This window comes from Theropithecus gelada, chromosome 13, assembly GCF_003255815.1.
Source record: "Theropithecus gelada isolate Dixy chromosome 13, Tgel_1.0, whole genome shotgun sequence".
Taxonomy (NCBI): Eukaryota; Metazoa; Chordata; class Mammalia; order Primates; family Cercopithecidae; genus Theropithecus; species Theropithecus gelada.
In genome coordinates this window covers 53,104,216-53,125,748 of record NC_037681.1, presented here as the reverse complement: position 1 = coordinate 53,125,748, position 21,533 = coordinate 53,104,216, and the positions used below count along the sequence as shown (strand labels likewise).

The 21,533-nt window shown below is 38.6% G+C and overlaps 1 protein-coding gene across 2 annotated transcripts in view; it reads right to left on the bottom strand.

The window, feature by feature from the left end:
• The window catches only part of TTC27 (tetratricopeptide repeat domain 27), a 178,992-nt gene that overhangs the window by 78,385 nt on the left and 79,074 nt on the right, over positions 1-21,533 (bottom strand). For both annotated transcript variants that reach the window (XM_025354562.1, XM_025354563.1), the window contains exons 11-12: positions 5,617-5,712; positions 2,702-2,824 (exon numbers count right to left, since the gene is read on the bottom strand). In XM_025354562.1, the coding sequence (XP_025210347.1) occupies positions 2,702-2,824; positions 5,617-5,712 (219 nt within the window). The remainder of the gene's footprint in view (positions 1-2,701; positions 2,825-5,616; positions 5,713-21,533) is intronic.

Genomic DNA, 21,533 nt, shown 5'->3' with positions numbered 1-21,533 from the left:
GCTTAGGGAGACATAGTCAAATCCCTTCTCTGAAGGGGATGGATTCATTATGTTTTTTCTCCTGCAATTAAGGAAAGTCTCATCTTTCCATACTTTCTAAAAATAATTAAATTAATATTCTAAAATATGTTTTGAGTATTTGTGATTTACCAACTTGTTTATTTCAAATATTACTATTTCAGAAACTACCATATTTTTATATAAAGTTATTACTTATTTCCTGGCCAATGTAAAAAGACTAGCACAGTAAAGAATGATGCAGCGGGAACTACATCAGACTGGAAGTCAAGATATTCATTCATCCACTCATTCCTTTGTTAAACAAACATCTGAGTACTACTTTAGTGTCAGACAATGGGCACTAAAAAGATATTTAAGTCGCCGAAGAAATACATTACTATATTTCATTAAATTTGAGATGCTATCAGTTGTAAGACAAACTCTGTCAATGAAAGAAAAAATGGTTTTAATTCATAACCTAATGCCTCTTGTTTGCTTTGATTTTTTTCAATCTATTCAGAAAAATTTGGCAATTTTTCCTGCCTTCAATACGTTGATTGACATTTTAAATGACAACCTTTCTTTATACATCTCAGTACAAAACAAAGCTTCATCTACTTTTGGGTATCCTTCTTTCTTGGCTCCCATAAAGCACTTGGTTGCTGCTTTTAAAGAAAAGTAAATGGAATTGGGATGATTTACCCAGTGGCAAATGTTTATTTCAGTAACACCAAATTTTCATTTCTCTACTTTGGTTTTCTTTTTCTCTGTATTCAATAACTTTTTGTTTCAGTGCCAAATCATAATGAAATCCTTTTGAAGATATTTTAAATGGCAATTAAACACAACATATGTAGTGCTGACACCATGTCCACAACTCAACTGAAATGGTGGCCTAAATGTAGCTATAATTAGCTTTCACATGCATGGGTATGGACAACCTGACAGGACAGTCACCTGACTTAGAGCAAAAGGAAGATGCCATCAATTGTTAAATACATTCCAATTTTAGAGACATTAAAATATGAAGAAAAAACATCTCATAGAATCATAGCAAGTAATGGCAGCAAGCACTCATGTCACATTATGAGGTAAACACCATTGTATGTACTTTACACACATTATCTCACAAAAACCTATAAAGCAAATAGATTAAGTGCTTCCAGATGAGGAAACTAAGACAAGGAAGATAGATGAAAGCAACTTGCCCAACATCACAAAGCTAGCATGAAGCAAGGCTGGCATTTGACTACCAGCAGCCAGAGACCAGAGGCTATGCTTTTAGCCACCATGCCATACTACCTTACAAGTAGTCAATAACCAGCTTGTGATCTGAAGCAAATCATAAGGGAAACCTTTCCTTATTTACAGAAGAAGGGAGCTAGAATGGATGTTTATGGGGTTCTTTTCCAGGATAAAAATATTATAACTCTATCAATCTTTTTTTGAGATAGGGTCTTGCTCTGTCATAGAGGCTGCAGTGCAGTGGTGTGATCACAACTCACTGTAGCCTTAACCTCCCAGGCTCAAGTGATCATCCTCCCTCAGTCTCCCAAGTAGCTAGGATTACAGGCATGCACTATCACACCCAGCTAATTTTTAATTTTTTAATTTTTTTTTTTTTTTTGTAGAGATGGGGTCTCACTTGGTTGCCCAGGCTGGTCTTGAACTCTTGGGTTCAAGCGATCTTCCCACCTCAGCTTCTCGAGGTGTTAGGATTACAAGTGTGAACCACCATGCCCAGTCGATAATCTTCCACAGTAAAGCTTTGTTCTTATTCTGGTTTCTCCTTAAGTCAATACAATTCAAAGACCTTCACTGCCATTAATCGATTAGTGAAAGAAATGCAACTTTCACTATTAAACTAAAATAGACATACTTAGGAAGGTATTTAAGAAAAACACATGCTTGAACCACTATTGCTCTTTTTTAGGGTAATGGCAAAAGGTTGACTGTAGGTATAAATGATCTAATTTGTGGGCTTTACTCTGCTTGCCTGTGTAGTCAACTTAAGTCTTTTGAATTTTTAATCCAAAATTTAACATATGATTTCAATGTGTCAGTTTTTAAAGTGACCTACAACGCAGAGCCCCTTATGCTTCTTAAAATTCTGTTTATGTATGAGGGGAAAAAACAACTGATTAATAACAGATGCAAATATTGCAACATTTTCCCTCCTGACCCAATTTCAGGGTGGAATTAAATGTGCATTACACACTTGACAACTCTTCTGCCTCCAGAGGGGTCATCACCCCTTTGGATTTTCTTTTACAGACCAAGCCAACTGCTCCCACTCTCTCTCCTAGGTAACCTCCCTTGAGGCCCACAGCATCTGATCATCAGGCAACCCAGTGATCATTAAAATAATTCCAAATATTTCACTTTGAAGTCATCCTACGGGAGAAGGTGAGTAAAGGAAAGAAACGAAAATGCCACGTCTTCAAAGCTCTTGTTAGTCTCTTACATGTCAAATCCCAATCTCAGTCTACTTTTCTCTTCTATACACATACCACCACGCATACACATAAAATAATCTGTCCCAATGGAAATCAGAGAAAACATTTAAAAGTTTTCTGGAAAAAAGTGAAAAAAAGCAATATAAGTGAACACTGGCAAAAGTGGGCTTGAAAAACAAAACAAGTGAGAAGATGCTCCCAGAGGGAAGGCTCTCACCAGTACATCAGATTTGACTATTACGTACCTTTCCATGCTGCCCGGCTCTTTCATAACAAATGACAACATCTTCCCACATTTCTAGCTTTTCAAATATCTGAAGGGCTGAACTGGTACATCCCAACTCAAAGAGCAAACTTGCAAGTTGGCGCTAGAAAAATCAAGTTGAAATAATTAATACTTCTTGGTGTAAAGAAAGATTCCTGTTTCACTTCCAAGTATACCTAATCTGCCTTTTTAGGGGTCTGCTTATTGTAATAAATGTATAATTTCTAGAATCTCTACTACTTAGAAGTTTGTAATAATTCAATACATACCTTTACTTTAGAAAACAAGCCTCTTTATAGGGTATAAGGAATTAAAGAACAATGTAGAAACTGTTGAAAATACTAAATATATCCAATTTTCTTCTAAGAACTTAAAAAGCAAAAATCAGTATTTCTTTTTTACCTAGACAGTCTGTATACAACAATCTCAATTGATGAGGCTGAGATCCAATAAATTAATTTTTAAAACTCTGAGCAGTCAATAGAGATGACATAAAATCTATGCATTAGCCCTGCTGAATTTTATTCAGAAGGGCATCATATCTAGCTCTTTCTCACTCAAAGCTACTTAGATTTATTTCAAGCACATTCTAACAAACTTAGCTTCCTAATTTCCCAGTCCCTGGCAGACTAAAAAGAGAGCAAACTGAGTTAAGGTCAGTGAAGGTTAAACATATTTAAAAATAAATATATTATGGTTTGTAAGTGTTAACACCTGCACAAATGGTAAAAAAAAATTTAAAGGTTTAAAAAAGTAGGTAAGGTTAGAATAAGGTATAGTTTCATATTAGAGAGAGCTGTGCTGCTCTCTCGTAAGTATACTTTTACTACTCTGAAAATTCAATACATATTTAAGAGTTAAGCCCAGAAAATCCAGGACTGACAATATCAGAAAGTAAATGAAATATACCTAAAAATTATAAGCTACAGATTATTAAAGTAAATAATGAGAATGGTCCAATACATCAGTAACCCATGAAATACAGGAGAATTTGGCTATTTTAGAGAATATAATTGGACATTTTCAAAAACTGCCCATAGCATGTGAGAGCTGGAATAAATCTTAGTGCTTATGCAGTGAGCAGTATATCTTCATTTAACAGATCAAGAAAGTTGATGACATCCAAGATGATATGGCTAGCTAGTAGCAAAGTAGAGACTAATTCTCTTTTTATAATAAACTGTTCTGTTATTTCTCAATCTTTAAAATAATATACAAAGATATGGTTAGTCCCCATGATGCCAGAAAAAGTAATTAACTTCCTAATGAAAAAGGATCCTTATCTAACTGCCTGAAGATCCTGAAATCCACAGCTTGCTAAGCAGATAAGCATTTGGCCTAAATTCAGTTTGAACAGTATTTAAGTTTCCTAATGTTTCTGTTCAGAAAAAGATAAAAAGCAACACCCACAATAGATACATTTTGTCATAACAGCTCATTCTGAAATGTTTATCCACCAAACCACATAATATAAAGCACCTAACAAATTTCACAGATCAGAGTCAAAAACACACTAAAAAATTCCAGCTGTTAACACATTCTTAATGAAGAAGCTATTCCTTTTGAGATATCATAAAGCTTTTTTACTTGTCTATGTTTTATTGAGGTTCCTTCAATATGTAAACTGAACTCCAACGCATAATAAACCTCCGAGTTCACCCTGTGTTTAAGAATATAACCTACTCTAAGAAGTCTTACAATAGGGATTTTGAACAATTGGATGGTGGGTTGGCATTTATGTTTCTAACTCACTACCTATGTGTATGATCCATGATAGAGAGGACAGAAAACTGATTAAAATGGCAATAGTAGATAAATCATCTGTAATCCCCTGGCTGGCTCCATCTGACTCCACTTAACCTCTCTGCGACTTAGCTTCCTCACGTGTAAAACAGATATTTTTAAAAATTGTTGCAATAAAATAAGAGAACATGTGTGGAATACAGAATAAAATGTATGCATCATACTAAGTATGCAGTAAAAGTTGGTTGTTATTAGCTGATATAATTACAACCCAATGAAAAGCTAAGGAAAAGAGGTAAAGTAGACTAAATGTGAGGAAATTAGAAACCTAGTTCACGTACACTTGTGTGATCAACACTGGAAAGCTAATTGCACTGAGCCTCAATTTCTTCTCTGTAACATTAAGAAACTGGACCAGGTGTCTAAGTTATTTTCGGTGCTAAAATTTTACAAAATAGGGAGTTACACCTATAATACAGGAGAACCATGTAGACAAGGGGCCAGAATCCCCACCTCAGCATGTGGATTAGGAGCTACAGTAGGTATTCTCATACCCTCAGGAAGAAGAGAGTAGTCATGTGTATCTCACAACATAAAGTATACCAAATAAATGCTTTCTTTTGCTTTTTGTAAGCAACTTGGTTAAAAGGTTCCTCCTTTGGTAGAAAGTCCTTAAAATAATTTTAGTATAAGAAATTATTTCAAAGTCAGGTATGGTAGTGCATATCTGTAGTCTCAGCTGCTCAGGAGGCTGAGGCAGGAGTGATTGCTTCAGCCCAGGGGTTCAAGGCTGTAATGCACAATGATCACACCTGTGAATTGCCACTGCACTCCAACCTGGACCATAAAGCAAGCCCTCATCCCTTAAAAAAAAGTTACTTTGAAAATGCAAGCACTTATGATTCTCCTATAATTTAATTTCTAGGATTCTATTTCATACAGTTTTAAATTCTTTTAAAAATGTTTTATGAGTCTAATATCACTTTAATCAAAATAGCAATTTGAAGTAGTTAGCAATTCCCAGGTAGATACATTTATTATATCAGCAAAATATTTGAAAATTCAAACATAAATTGAAATCATCAATTTATAATGCATTTACCTTTCTAATGCCAAGTATTTTCCATACCCAATGACAAACAACAAAATTACCTGAATGGCCCAGTGAGGTGGTACTTGACAGCAATAGAAAATCTTTAGGCGTTCCAATACAGATGTAGTTTTATCTTCAAATTGGTCTGCAAGAGCCTTAAAGAACATATATCACAATCAGAATCTATATGTATAACTTGTAATATAAATAAGTCCTTACTGTAATAGTTATACAAATGCACATATAAACAATAAAGAACTTAAGTCATTTTCATAAGGTGATAGGATGTGTGAATTTTTTCTTGAATTTCTTTAAATGTTCAAAAAACTTTAAACCTAATCCACATTTACATAAACATATACAATAAAAACTTACCAGAAAAAGTTTTCATTTCCTATAATAGTTCTTTCAAAGAACTAGCCTTATTGATAAGCCTTTTTACTTCTTCTATGAAGAACTGTTCTTTAGCATATCTATTTCACAACATAATGCCACTTTGACAATGGCACTTTATAATATAAATCAGAGAAAAATTATATGAAGAATTCTCTTTAGGATTATTTGCCCAGGAATAAAATTAAAGGAAAAAGTAGCCTATTTGATCACAGAGAGCAAATCCTCTCCCTCTTCAGCAACAGAGCAATACAGCTGGACACTCACTCAGGTGAGACCATCTGTATAGTGCAGTGGGCAGCTGCAACCCACATACATGAAAGAATCCCTCTGATGTACTGAAATGTCTACAGTGGTACTGAATAACTAAACTCTCAGAAGCTGCATCAAGAAGCAAACCAACAAGACCAAAATAGCTGACTCTGAGACGAGGTACCAGGGCCAACTGCAAAGTCAAAGGCTAGCGCTATCCAGTGGTCAAGTGATCCGTCATAGAAGAGATCAGCATCAAAGTGAAGGAAGACACATTGTGAGATTGCTAGAGAAACATGTGGACAGCAGCCTCATTATCATGATCATTTTCTCTTGCCTCTTCATTTGCCATTCAGTTTACATTAAGTGTTCATATTTTTCCGATATTATACACTTACATCTTCTCTCAACTGAGAATTATCAAGATCTTTTTTCTACAATGCAGTACTAAAATTTTATCTTTTTTGCCAGTTGACTAGTTTTCACAGACCTCTCTTATGAGGATTAGATGGTAGTAAGAAGTCAATGTTAATTTTCTGATTTTATTACACATACTGGGTTATGTAGGAGAATGTCCTTGTCACATTTGAGGACAATGAAGCACCATGTTGGCAACTTACTCTCCAAAACTTCGGGATGCATAAGACAGTTGCACTGTTCTTGCAACTTTTTGGTAATTTGGAAACTGTTTAAAATTTTCACAAAATTAATTTTTTAAATGGAAAATTTCAAAAAATAGTAAAAAAGGTAGCAAGTCCAAGCCTCCGAAGAAAAAAAAGGACAGGAATCTACCATGTCCTGGTAAAAATCTAAGACAGGGAGACCAGTTTCTGAGCAGGGAGGTTTCTCCTAAATTGAGAGTTCTCTATTTTACACTGGGTGGGAGATACATTTATCAGCCTAAGAATATCTTGTAGTATGAGCTCAAGTGTGAAAAAGCATACATTACACAAAACTTCATTGACAATCCAAGATGTTATTCAGTCAAGTCAGTCAGAGCAAACTGAGACATAACCAGACTCCTAGACCATCTTGGTCAAAACATGTTTAAAGCTTTTTGGCCTTACTTCACAGAAACTTAATAGCAAAAAGATTGCATGCTGCTGCCCAAAGCTGTTTAGTTGTGGGAGGGAGGGTAGAGAAGAATAACTTCTGGCTGTATACATATGGTTACAATACATAAATAAAGAGATCACTGAGTTACTTCATAAAAGGGGAACAAATTACTTCATAGAGAAGGAACACATTTTTATCAATACAGTTTTTTTTTTTGGAAAGAAAAAATAACTAATGCTCTCTATTAATAATAAAAACAAAAGCAACATTGTATAATTTACTGTTACTAACACCTAACAACATGCAAAAAATTTATTTTCAAAAAACTCATGTTGTTGGCTGTAGTTACTGCAACTAGCTAAAGCATAAGAGGTACTCAGTAAATATTTGCTCATTTACTAATAAACACATTTATTATGTATTTCAGATACTCTCAGATACTTTTGGATGATCTCAGAGTATCTAAGTGTCTCTTATAACTCTCGGATACTCTCCAAAATGGCAAAGCCCACTGAAGACAGTGCAGAGAACCAACACTCATTTGACCTGGATACCATGAATAAGCCCCCATACAAAAACCTGACTAAGCTATATGCATGAGAAAGATCAAAAACAGAATTCTAGGTTGGGTGCCACCCCAAGCACTTTGGGAGGCCAAAGTAGGAGGATCACTTGAGCCCTGGAGTTCAAGACCAGTCTGGGCAACATGGTAAGACCACATCTCCACAAAAAATCTTTTAAAAATAGCCAGGGTTGGTGGCATGGACCCATGGGTCCAGCTACTTAGGAGGCTGATGCAGGAGAATCACTTGAGCCCAGGGAGGTCACGGCTGCAGTGAGCTATGTTTGTGCCACTGCACTCCTGCCTGGGTGACAGAGCAAAGCTCTGTCTCAGAAGGAAAAAAAGGGGCCAGGCGCAGTGGCTCACGCCTGTAATCCCAGCACTTTGGGAGGCTGAGGCAGGTGGATCAGGAATTCGAGACCAGCCTAGCCAACATAGTGAAACCCCGTGTTTACTAAAAATACAAAAATTAGCTGGGCATGGTGGTGCATGCCTGTAATCGCAGCTGAGGCTGAGGCATGAAAATGACTTGAGCCCAGGAGGCGGAGGTTGCAATGAGCCGTGATTGCACCAATGCACTGCAACCTAGGCAACAGAGTGAGACTCTGTCTCAAAAAACAAACAAAGAAACAAAAATGCAAAAAAACCCACAAATACACACAAAACGGAACTCTAGGCTATTTTCACTCCTGCACAGAAAATATTTCTTCCTACCTTAGGCATGACAACCATCTACATAAAATTTAACTACCAATGAAAACTAAGAACATTAAATTAATATACAAAAGTTAAGGCTTGGCCAGGCGCGATGGCTCACCCCTGTAATCCCAGCACTTCGGGAGGCCGAGGTAGATGGATCACTTAAGGTGAGCAGCTCTAGACCAACCTGGCCAACATGGTGAAACCCCATCTCTACTAAAAATGATCAGCCAGGTGTGGTGGTGCAGGCCTGTAATCCCAGCTACTTGGGAGGCTGAGGCAGGAGAATTTCTTGAACCCGGGAGGCAGAGGCTGCAGTGAGTCAAGATCACGCCACTGCACTCCAGCCTGGGCGACAGAGTGAGACTCTGTCTCAAGGAAAAAAAAAAAAAAAAAAGTAAGAAGTCTTGATAGGTATAATGTTTATTTGCCTATTTCCTCTACTGGATCCAAAGTACTCTTTTTTTATTTGCTAATTTGCTAAAAAGACAGGGACATTGTTATAGTGCGTCTCTAGGTTTTTCAGAGCAGGATTATTTCTAGCAACTCAATCTGAAATAATTCCATCATATCAACCAAACTGGAGTCCTTTACAGGCACAGTAAATGGAAAAATACCAGTGATGGCAAGTGAAGCCACTTGGATTATGTCTTTGTTCTATCCCCAGCAAGCAAGTAGTTTAACTACAATGGCACTTATCTATGAGATGACTTTTTTAAACAATACTTGTATTTCCAATGGTCTAGGAGTATAGCTTTATCAAAAGAGTATTTTCTTTTACTTCAAGCATTTCAGAAGATCTGTTGATTAATTTTAAGCTGAACACAAGTATTAGGTACATTCATGAGAAGCAAACCATGTGCCCAAATAGTCTGGAAGAAGACAATGGAAGAACGTCAGGTACTGTGAGAATGGGACTGAATGCAAATGAAGCCTCACTACTACTGAGGTATTTATGTGCATGAATTTGAACATAAACAATGTGCTCCATGAGAAAGAAGTACCTCGCAAATTTTCACACACGCCCAGAAATTTAGGTAAATGGTCTCTAAAGCAGTGTGTCCTACCCTTTCACTTACCCATGTTCTCTTTCCGGTTTCTAAATTTCACTAATTTTACACCTGAAAATCATAGGACTTAGTCATAAGTAAAAAGTGGTATGAGGAGGTGGTCTTTAAGGAAAGATGATAATGTCAAAAATGGAGAGAGGGGGAGAAGCAAATATGCCCTAAACCAATCATTAAGGGCAGTTTGAAGCAAGACAGAGTCTAGGCGGATGACTGAAGAGCTGTGAATAAACGGAAAAGGTAACAAGCAGAGAGTGAGGAGCCCCCTGGGGCGCGGTCCAGAGTAGGGGTTGGATATACCAGAGGTGACTTCATGTTGCATGGACTACTGTGACATGAGACCGTTTTCAAGTTTTAAGACTCCTTTTTAACGCCATTTACTCCCTAACTCCACCTAAAGGCATTTATACTTTCGGTGTCCTTTGAGAATATGTGATTGTGCATAAAGACCCCCTAACCCCATGCAATAACAATTCCCAAATCTTCCAGGAGCCACAGTATCACAGGTCAAGGGATATCTCTAAGGAATGGGGAATAAAATCCAAGAAAGCAATGATGTACCTCTCCTTTCAATGCTCTGTTTTCAACAGAGAAGGAATTTCCCAGAAAAACTACAGAAGATCAAAATTACATTTTAAAATTAGCACATGGAGAATGATGGAGTATAAAAGGACAATTTTGAATAACGTCCGGTATGATTTAGACTTATTTATGTGTTCTCATCTAAAAGTAAGGCACACGTCTTCAAAAGAGTAGAGATAGTCCCAAAGGACCTACCCTTTTCCTGAAAGCTATTCATTCTCACGAGCATGACATCTACGTGTTCATCGGCTTTCTGAAGAGCCAGGTAAAAATTAGCTGATAATCTAAAAGTTGTGACTGATCATATGCCAAATCACTTTCTATTGGCTTTGCTGTGCAATCTTTGTGTGTGTGTGTGTATAGGAAGATGGACTTTATTATAAAAATATGTACATAATCCAACAGGTGAGCTGAACAGCTTTCTCTAACAGGAGTCTGCAGTCAATTCAGCTGTGATTTACAAATAGACTAGTCAAGCTCATTGCCATCTCAAACCTCCAAGCCCAAGAAAATCGCCAATGAGAACAGGGAGAATAACAATTAAAACTGCTAACACACCTAGTAAGTATCAACACTATCATTAAACTTATTGTGAACCCAGCCTTTCCTCATACATAGAACACTGTTGCTCTGAGAGATAAAAATGACTTGCCCGAAGTCATAAGGCCATGAAATAGGTGAGCCTGTCAGACTCCAAAGACCACAGCTGGCAACTTCATTAAAACCTTCTGTAAAACTACATGATCAATGTCAGATCTGTGAAAATTGAAAGCAGCTTCCCATTGGAAAAATACTAAAAACTCTATCTAACTATCTTATTTACACATAAATCCAAAAATATGGGAGAGAGGGTGTGGCCTGATCAAGGAGATGCTCAGTTATTGCTTCTACCCCAGAAACGACAGACTTTAGGGTGTGGGTTGGTAGGATCTGGGTCTACTAATAGGAGATGGGAGAACCTAGATCACCTTTTTGTGATTACAGGCTGAAAAGATGAACATTAAGAGGCAGTCCTCTCAGGAGGCCAAGATGGCTATCATACAGCCGTCCCCTTAATCAGTCACACCTTGGGTCAGCAGTTCAACCCTCTGTTTCCAAGACCCCTTTAAAATTATACAAATTATTGAGGGACTCGAAGCTTTTCTTTCTGTGAGTTATAATCTATCAATATTTATCATATTAGAAATAAAAACAGGAAAATTTAGATGTTCATTAATTCATTTAAAAAGAAAATAAATCTATGACATTAACAAAAATAGCATGCTTTTATGAAAAATAACTACCTTTTCCAAAACAAAACAAAACAAAAGTCTTGAAAAGAGTGGCACTGTCTTGACGATTTTGCAAATCTCTTTAATGTATGGCATAATAGATAATAGCTGGATTCTCAGATCTGCTTCTGCAGTCAATCTGTTGCAATATAATATTTTGCTTGAAGTTTATGGAGAAAATCTGTCCTCACACAGACAGGTAATTGAAAAGGGGAAGAGTATGTTAGTAGCTTTTTCAGCTAATTGTGGATATTATTATTTGATAGTACACCAAAATTCAACTGATGCTGGTTTCTTAAAGGTTATTTGTAATGTGGAATTTGAAATCCTATCAATGAACCTTTCTTTGTTACATTAAATACTCTGTTACACCAAAATCCACTGGTCTGAAAACAAACAAAAAAGTACTCACTGGTCAATCTTGATGCTGAACATCAACATTATGTAACATCATGCACTGGTTTTTTTGAAAATGAGCTGACCTTCCCAATGTTGACATATTTTGTAAAAATTTTTAAAACTACATGCATTAATATCACCATCAATCTCATCAGAAAAATCTTGTCTCAATATTTGAAATATTGGGAAGGTATGAAGTTCACAGTTGCAGATAGAGGTTTTCCAAAACTCTCATTTTTTTTCTTGGAAGTTCAAAATTTCATCATTGGTAACTGATATGGTTTGGCTGTGTTCCCACCCAAATCTCATCTTGAATTCCCATATGTTGTAGGAGGGACCTGGTGGGAGGTCACTGAATCGTGGGGGCAAGTCCTTCCTGTGCTGTTCTCGTGACAGTGAATACATCTCATGAGATCTGATGGTTTTAAAAGTGGAGTTCCCCCACGCAAGCTCTCTTTCTTTGCCTGCTGCCATCCATGTAAGATGTGACTTGCTCCTTGCCTTCCACCATGATTGTGAGGCCTCCCCAGCCATGTGAAACTGTAAGTCCATTAAACCCCGTTTTCCTATGTAAATTACCCAGTCTTGGGCATGTCTTTATCAGCAGCATGAAAACAGACTAATAGAGTAAATTGGTACCAGTAGAGTGGGGCGCTGCTGGAAAGATACCCAAAAATGTGGAAGCAACTTTGGAACTGGGCAATAGGCAGAGGTTGGAACAGTTTGGAGGACTTAGAAGAAGACAGGAAAATGTGGGAAAGTTTGGAACTCCCTACAGACTTGTTGAATGGCTTTGACCAAAATGCTGATAATAATATGGACAATGAAATCCAGGCTGAGGTGGTCTCAGATGGAGATGAGGAACTTGTTGGGAACTAGAGCAAAGGTGACTCTTGTTAGGTTTTAGCACAGAGACTGAAGGCGTTTTGCCCCTGCCCTGGAGATGTGTGGAACCTTGAACTTGAGAGAGATGATTTAGGGTATCTGGTGGAAGAAACTTCTAAGTAGCAAGGCATTCAAGAGGTGACTTGGATGCTGTTAAAGGCATTCAGTTTTATAAGGGAAGCAGAGCATAAAAGTTCAGAAAATTTGCAGCCTGACAATGCGATAGAAAAGAAAATCCCATTTTCTGAGGAGAAATTCAAGCCAGGTGCAGACATTGGCATAAATAACCAGGAGCTGAATGTTAATCCCCAAGACTATGGGGAAAATGTCTCCAGGGAATCAGGGGTGTTCGCAGCAGCCACTCCCATAACAGGTCCAGAGGCCTGGGAGGAAAAAGTGGTTTTGTGGGCCAGGCCCAGGGTCCCTGTTCTGTGTGCAGCCTAGGGACTTGCTGCCCTATGTCCCAGCCATTCCAGCTGTGGCTGAAAGAGGCCAATGTGGAGCCTGAGCCATGGCTTCAGAGGGTGCAAGCCTCAAGCCTTGGCAGCTTCTATTAGTGTTGAGCCTGCCAGTGCACAGAAGTCAAGAACTTGGGTTTCAGAACCTCCACCTAGATTTCAGAAGATGCGTGGAAATGCCTGTGTCAGGGAGAAGTTTGCTGCAGGGGCAGGCTGTCATGAAGAACCTCAGCTAGGGCAGTGTGGAAGGGAAATGTAGGGTCAGAGCCACCACACAGAGTCCCTACTGAGGCACTGCCTAGTGGAGCTGTGAGAAAAGGGCCACCATCCTCCAGACCCCAGAATGGTAGATCCACTGACAACTTGCACTGTGTGCTTGGAAAAGCTGTAGACTCTCAATGCCAGCCCATGAAAGCAGCCAGGAGGGAAGCTGTACCCTACAAAGTCATAGGAGCAGAGCTGTCCAGACCATGAGAACCCACCTCTTCCATTAGTATGAACTGGATGTGTGACATGGAGTCAAAGGAGATCATTTTGGAGCTTTCAGATTTGACTGCCCTGCTGGATTTCAGACTTGCATGGGGCCCACAGCCCCTTTATTTTGGCCGATTTCTCCCATTTGGAATGGCTGTATTTACCCAATGCCTGTACCCCATTGTATCTAGGATGTAACTAACTTGCTTTTGATTTTAAGGCTCATAGGCAGAAGGGCCTATGTGTTCTTAGGCCTTGTGTTGGATGAGACTTTGGAATGTGGACTTTTGAGTTAATGCTGAAATGAGTTAAGACTTTGGGGGACTGTTGGGAAGGCATGATTGATTTTGAAATGTGAGGACATGAGATTTGAAGGGGCCAGAGGTGAAATAATATGATTTGTCTGTGTCCCCACTCAAATGTCATCTTGAATTCCCACAGGTTGTGGGAGGGACCCAGTGGGAGGTAACTGAATCATGGGGGCAACTCTTTCCTGTGCTGTTCTCATGATAGTGAATAAGTTTCACAAGATCTGATGGTTTTATAAAGAGTAGTTTCCCTGTATAAGCTCTCTCTTTGTCTGCTGCCATCCACGTAAGATGTGACTTGCTCCTCCTTGCCTTCCACCCAGATTGTGAGGCCTCCTTGGCCACATGGAACTCTAAGTCCATTAAACCCCTTTTCCCATATAAATTACCCAGTCTTGGCTATGTCTTTATCAGCAGCATGAAAACAGACTAATACAGTAATAAATATTGTCAATTATTTTCCTTGAAGTGATGCACTTACTTCATTTATTTTTTGGGGAATTTCCACCAAATACCCAAGTCTGAATAACCAGTTCATCTGTCAATAGTCCTTTCAAGCAAAAATAATGTTGCATGGGAAAAAGTTTCTTCCTGAGACAACCATTGTACTTTAGCAAGTGGCACAAGTTTTTTGTAAGCACTTTCCATTTTATCACATAGAATTTTAAAAAGGCATGTTCTTGAGGGTAAAGACGACAAAATAATACTGCTTCATCAAAAACATTTGTAAACACAACCGTCTTTTAAAAAACTAAAAAAAAAAACTGTGGTGGTGAAGCATTCAGTGACTACTAACACAGTCTGGTGTCCCTAGTCCGGTGCCCCTACCTTGATTTTGACAAAGGGGCCAGGAGTTTGACTCCCCCGCCCTCCCACTGCTTCTGGACCAATATGCAAATATCAACACAGTGAAAAAGCAAACAATATCTCAGCGCCCTTATTATGAAGATGGTTTTGACCTATGGACACTCTGAAATGGCCTAAGGACCCCCAGGGATCCACAAGCCATATTTGATAACTTCTGCCTTAGGATTAGTAAAAGTACAAGCTCTTCTGCCTTCCCTACAGCCCATCTACCTCCAATTTTCTCCCAAAACTTCTCCAAGGGACTCTGCTTGGTGTCTTAAGACATTAGTGTCTTCATGAAAGCACAAGTCGACCTGTTTACAATCTGCAAATTTTATAAGGGCAAAGAATAACAAATATTTATTTATTATTAAAACCTGAGTGAATGTTTTAAACTCTTAGTATTATCCTTTCTAAAAAAAAAAGTTTATGTATGCCAGCTGGTGGCAATCATAACACTTTGGGAGGCCAAGGCAGAAGGATCACTTGAGGCCAGGAGGTTGAGCCTGCAGTGAGCTATGATTATGCTACTGCACTCCAGCCTGAATGATAGAGCAAGACAAAGAAAGAAGAAAAGAAAAGGAAAGGAAGGGAAGGGGAGGGGAGGGGAGGGGAGGAGAGGGGAGGGAGAGAGGAGCTGAGTCTAATAATAATTAGCTACTACTTTCCTGAGTAAGTGTCAGTCAAATGCAAGGCATCTGTTCTAAGTGAGCTCAATTTCAACTGGTCCCAGATAGTTGGCCCTCAATAACACCTTAAAGGTTCCTGCTGGCATTCATCCATTAAATCACAGCACTGTACCCCAGAGCTTGGTGCATACCCATTTGGCCTCTGTTCTATGTGTACTTGGGGAGAGAGAAAAACATCTGGAGATGCTAAAGAACGACAGGCTACCTCTACTTAAAGCAGCCTTTCCCAAACATGCCCATAATCATCACCAACACGCTGACCCTGAACCTCTGGGGGCTAGGCTGAAGATCCCCCCGCATTCAGCAAACTAGGAAAATGCTGTGTAAGGATGTTAAGATGGACGCAGAGTGTTATCATAGGGAAAACTAAAGCATGAATTCAATCATCATAATCTGACCTTGTCCAAAGAACTTAAGTTCGTTCCTCCTTGGGAATCTGACTAAAGTCATTATTTAGTGTCTTTGAAAGTGTGCTTTACGCGAGTATATTTTACTTCATCCCATTAATACATTCCTTTATTATTACCCACTTTTCACTTTTCTGTAACTTTCTAGGGCTTTTTTTAAGTATCACTAGTAAAGGTTACTTTATATCGTGTGTTACTTGTCCCACTCTTATCCCACTTACCTATAAGCCAGTCGTTGCATATTTTTTACCCCTCTATTCTCAGGAAGCTCATATCCTGGATTCAGGGTCCCTTCGGGCAGCTCCCTTTCTTGGACTTATCAGAAGCCAATTTCATTCATCCATTTACATGTTCTTTTCCCACACAGGACCATATGCTGAGATTCTGTGCCCTCCATTTCTTCCCTCCCCTTCCAGCTTAATTATAGGCCTTAAGAGTTGTGCAACCTAAACCTTTCTCACAAAAGTCTCGATTAACTTCTTCCTGCCCGTGCTCATTCCACTCCTTTCCTCCAGATGATGCCAGTCTTCTACTGATATCACGTTTCCTTTGTAAGCCAGTTCTCATAGCTTCCTTAGAAAGTAGGGCATAGTGGATAAAAGCACGGACTTCTAAATCAGGTGGACCTGGGTTGAACTCTAGCTCAGCTATGAGACCTTGGGTAAGTAATTTAAACTTTCTGTCCCTCAGTTTCTTCATCAGTAAAAATGTAGATAATGCCTCCACCCTAGGATTAGTTACCATCTGGCATATGAGTGTTCAGTAAGTGGAAGTAACAATACACAGTTAATTAAATGGTACTACACAGCTCTGTATAAACAGTAGCAACTATAATTATTCCAACAAATAAAACCAGAGCTACAATCACATGAGCAACTCCTAATATACTTTTCAATAACTTTCAAATGCACATAGTTATTAATGCAGATGAAATACAGAGCCAGAATGAAAGACACATGTTCATATCTCAGATATTTGAAAATCTTGACAGCATGACCCAGCACACTATACAAGAGGCACTGTAATTATCTCAATGTTGTTCAGGTTTCCCATGTAGTAATGACTGCTTTTAATCAGTTATGAAGGAATGGCAGTTTTCTTATTCTTGTACCTAAACTTCCCCTCCTATAAACTGAAGATGATAATAAGAGTCGACGTTTATTGAAGATTGACTATGTACCAAGCACTATTCCAGGCATTTCATAAGTATCACCATTGGTATGAGGTTGGCTTGACAGCTATCCCCACCCTAAGGAAAGTGAAGCCAGGCACAGTGACTTATACCCAGAATCCCAGTACTTTGGGAAGCTGAGGTGGGAGGATCACTGGAGGCAGGAGTTCAAGACCAACCCGGGTAATATAATAACATCTCAACTCTCCAAAAAAATGAAAAAGTTAGCCAGGCATGGTTGTGTGTGCCTATAGTCCCAGCTACTTGGGAGGCAAAGACAGGAGGATGGCCTGAGCCTTGGAGCTTATGGCTAGAGTGAGTTATAATCACTCCACTGTACTCCAGCCTGGGTGACACAGCAAGACCCTGAAAAAAAAAGAAAGAAAAGAAAAGAAGGAAGGAAAGAGAAAGAAAGAAAGAAAGAAAGAAAGAAAGAAAGAAAGAAAGAAAGAAAGAAAGAAAGAAAGAAAGAAAGAAGAAAGAAAGAAAGAAAGAAAGAAAGAGAGAAAGAGAAAGAAAGAGAGAAAGAAAGAGAGAGAAGGAAGGAAGGAAGGAAGGAAGGAAGGGAAGAGAAGAGAAGAGAAGAGAAGAGAAGAGAAGAGAAGAGAAGAGAAGAGAAGAGAAGAGAAGAGAAGAGAAGAGAAGAGAAGAGGAAGGAAGGAAGGAAAGGAAAGGAAAGAAAAGAAAAGAAAAGAAAAGAAAAAGGAGAGAAGAAGGAAGGAAGGAAGGAAAGAAGGAAGGAAGGAAGGAAGGAAAAGAAAAGAGAGAAAGAAAAGTGAAGCCCACATGAAGTGAGGAAGTTTAACAATCTTGGCCATAGCAGTTTGTGATCTCTCTTCCTCTTGGATTGTGAAGTCTAAGGATAATGAAATCTGGTGCTATTGTGACAACAACCTTCCTGATACTGAAGAAGGTGGAGAAAAGCAAAGATATGAGAATGAGGATGGGAAAAGAGAGAAAAAGAAAGGTCTGATCATCTCTTTGAATCCCTGAATCCAACTATCTGGGATATCCCTAGAACTCTCAGTTACAATAGCCAATTTATTTCCTTTTCTATGGCCAGTTTGAATTGGGTTTCTGTCCCTTACAACTAAATGACTCCTCATTGAGACCTGTTGTTAAAAATTCTTAAATATTACTGAGACAGAAGGTCAAGAGTCATGAAAAGCTCTAAACTTCTATTTGTCCATTATAAGCACCTTACATTTAGGGGGATTTAAAATAAGCATGAAAATCAAATGTAATTTTTCAAATTTTGAAGCCATACCCACTCATTAGGCAAACCAAATACAGCCACAGTCAGCTTAAATGACTAGATCATGTGCTGCACTCCACTTCCCAGTCCTTCTTTAATGACTCCATAATGGCAGCTGGAGATTCTCTACTCAAACAAATAGTTACACATCAAGGGCAGTACCAAGTCTGCCAAGTATAATGCACGTGGACGTACTTCTGTGAAGAAGATATGTGAAAACACAACAGAGCACGTGAATATTCTAAGATGCTAACACATGAGAGAGAAATCTTTAATACAGAATAAATGACTAAAGGAAAGCTTTGTCTTCTGGTATGCTAAAAAATACAGAGTGAACATATTTCCCCTAAATTAAGGAGTTAATTTGAACTTTAGGCTCTTATTACTTCTTAGAAGCACATGGGGTAGTGATTTACGCATTAATTCACTATTTTTTAGGAAATAAGAAAATGGCTTCATCTCTTTTCCCTTCCCTTAAAAAAACACAACCAACCAAACTGAATTACTACCCTATGTTAATCTCAGTGTAATCATAGTGACTATTCTGTTCCTGTTAGCTTTGGCATTGGGGTTTGTTACTACACTAAAAATTTGTACTGGAATGATATCAGAAAGGCTGGTCTCTACAGCTCTCAGATTATTGAAGTGCCAGATGAAAACATAGTCTTTAACTCAGCTAACTCTCAATTAGTCCTGCTAATAAGTAAGTAATTCAAAATTCAAGTTTTCTAGTTAGTCATTTAGCAAACATCCACTGAGTGTTCATTTTGAGAATGTAAAAATAAGTAAAATATAGAAACTGACCCCTCAAGAAGCTCACATTCTAGCTGTCATGAAGGAAAGGTTTCCAAATAGAGCATAATAGAATTAATAAATGCTAAAACACAGCTGTGACAACAGAGTCCAAAAACAAACCATATACATACGGTCAGTTGATTTTTCAACGAAGGTGCCAATAAGAATGGGGAGAGGCCAGTCAGCGGTAAGGAGAGAAAGTAAGGAGTGTTGGAGCAGTCTACCTGAAAAGTGAAGATCCTGAAGTAACATAATTCACATATTATGTTGCTATTATTGGCTACAGGATACAACTAGACTTCTGAAAGCCTCTTCTCATAAAATTTAGAATGGAGCTAAGACAGGTCAGAAGCCTGGGCCGCTGAGAGAGACTTACTCACATGATCAATATTTGGCTGGGGGATGGGAGGTGGCAGGTGGGCATAAACCATCCTTTCCCCCTGTGAGAATACCAAGGGGAGCTTCTGGTACTGTGCCTCCACAGGGAGGCATCCTCTATCCCTGGATGTCTTCATGGGAAACTCTGGGGTACTGGGAAACCCAGATCTGCATCTGAGATCATGCTGTACTGTCTCCAGCTTAGAGTAACTAAATATTACCTCCTGCAGTTGTGTCTGTTAGCTTCTTTCTTGCAATCATAGTCTCACCCCTTTGAGAACCACACACTTAATTATTCTCAAGCTGAGATGATCTTCATAAGCTAGCTCTCTGTCCCAAACTACTGCATTGCTGCCCAATGTTCTTCTTTATGACCACATGCAGAAGGCAATTCTGAAGAGCTGCTTTGACCTGAGATCTTGCTCTGGTCTAGGGGCATAAAAAGAGGCCCTGTGTTAATATATTTGATGCAGAGCTAATATAAGTTTCCCATATAGTTAACCTCAATACCTGTCATCTGGGTTGCTGCATCTCTTTCTGACCCTGCTATTCCATCCTTTAAACATTTTGACCTTTTTTCTTGATGACTAGGTCCCTCTCCCAATCACTGCAAAGCCTTTTGTATCTTTTGTAGCCTCCCTGAGTGTATCATCTAAGAATATCTCATACATTGTTTGTTTAGTCCACTGCTCTATGCACAGCTTCATCTGTTGGATGTCACTCTGGTGAGGGTGATCCTGCATTCCAGACTATGACTTCCGTAGCTCAGAACCACTGGCCAATGCTTCAGACACCATACTGAGAGGAGGTTCTCCTCACTGGGTCTCTATCCTTTGTTTGTGGCTTTTCACTTGGGATCTTGATCCTGCTACCAGCTCCTCTGGATGCCTCCTCTGCCCCCTAGGCTTGGTTAAGCACAGTGCCTTCTTGCACCACTTAGGAGATACTATCTCAGACCTCACATGTCTGTTCAGAAGGAAAGGAATGAAAGAATGAAGCAACAGGAGGTATGAGGCTTATTAAAAAAGAGAAGCATCTTTGTTATAACAGCAAGAGTGCCCAGTTGCCTCAGATTCCAGGTTCAGAGCCTTAGGGGAAGATTTAGAGGGAAGACCCATGCCAACCCTATAAGAGCCTGCTAGTTAGCCACACTCTGGTCACAGTGCAGAGTCTGTAGTCAGCCCTGCACTCAGTGGAAAAGCCTCTAAGACAATGAGACCCACACCGCTACAGAGGGGACTTGCGCTAACTATCAACACAATCAGCTTTGGCAATCATCAGCCATTTAAGAAAAAGCAACATCAAAGGCCAAGGGGAACATATAAGACAGGTCATACCTGAGGATAGATAATTCACAGGAATAATTTTTAAAATTCTAATTAATAATGCGCAAATAAATTTAAATGAGATACTGTATCTGTAAAACACAAAAGACTATTATGAAAAAGGACAATCAGAAAAATGCAGATTTACTGGAAATTAAAAATAATTGTCAAAATAAAAAAATTTATGAATGGACTAAATATTATTAATTGGGCTTATGGTCAAAATTAGTAACACAGGAGAAAAGATGGGAGAAATCTCCTATAACTTCAATCAAAAAGACAGCCAGCTTAGAAGAGGCACAGAAGATAGATCTGGGAGGTCTCTACATAGTTCTACTAAAATTCCAAATGCAGAACTGAATTGGATAAAGAAGTTTTTTAAAAAATGAAGAAAAAAGTATAATTAATTAAAGTATAATTAAATTGTTTCATTTATAGAGCCATAATTGCTTCTATTTAAATAACCCAATATATAATCCAGAAAGAGAAATAATAATTATGTAACTAACATTTATTAAGCACTTCCAACCTGAGATGCTGATCTAAATGTTAACTCATACAATGCTCATAAAAACTCCATTTATTCCATTATTTATGTGAGCCATCTGAGGCATAGAGACGTTCAGTAGCTTGTCCAAGGTATAAGCAGGTATATTATATGGTAGCGCTGGGAACAGAAACCAGGCAGTATGACTCCAGAGCCC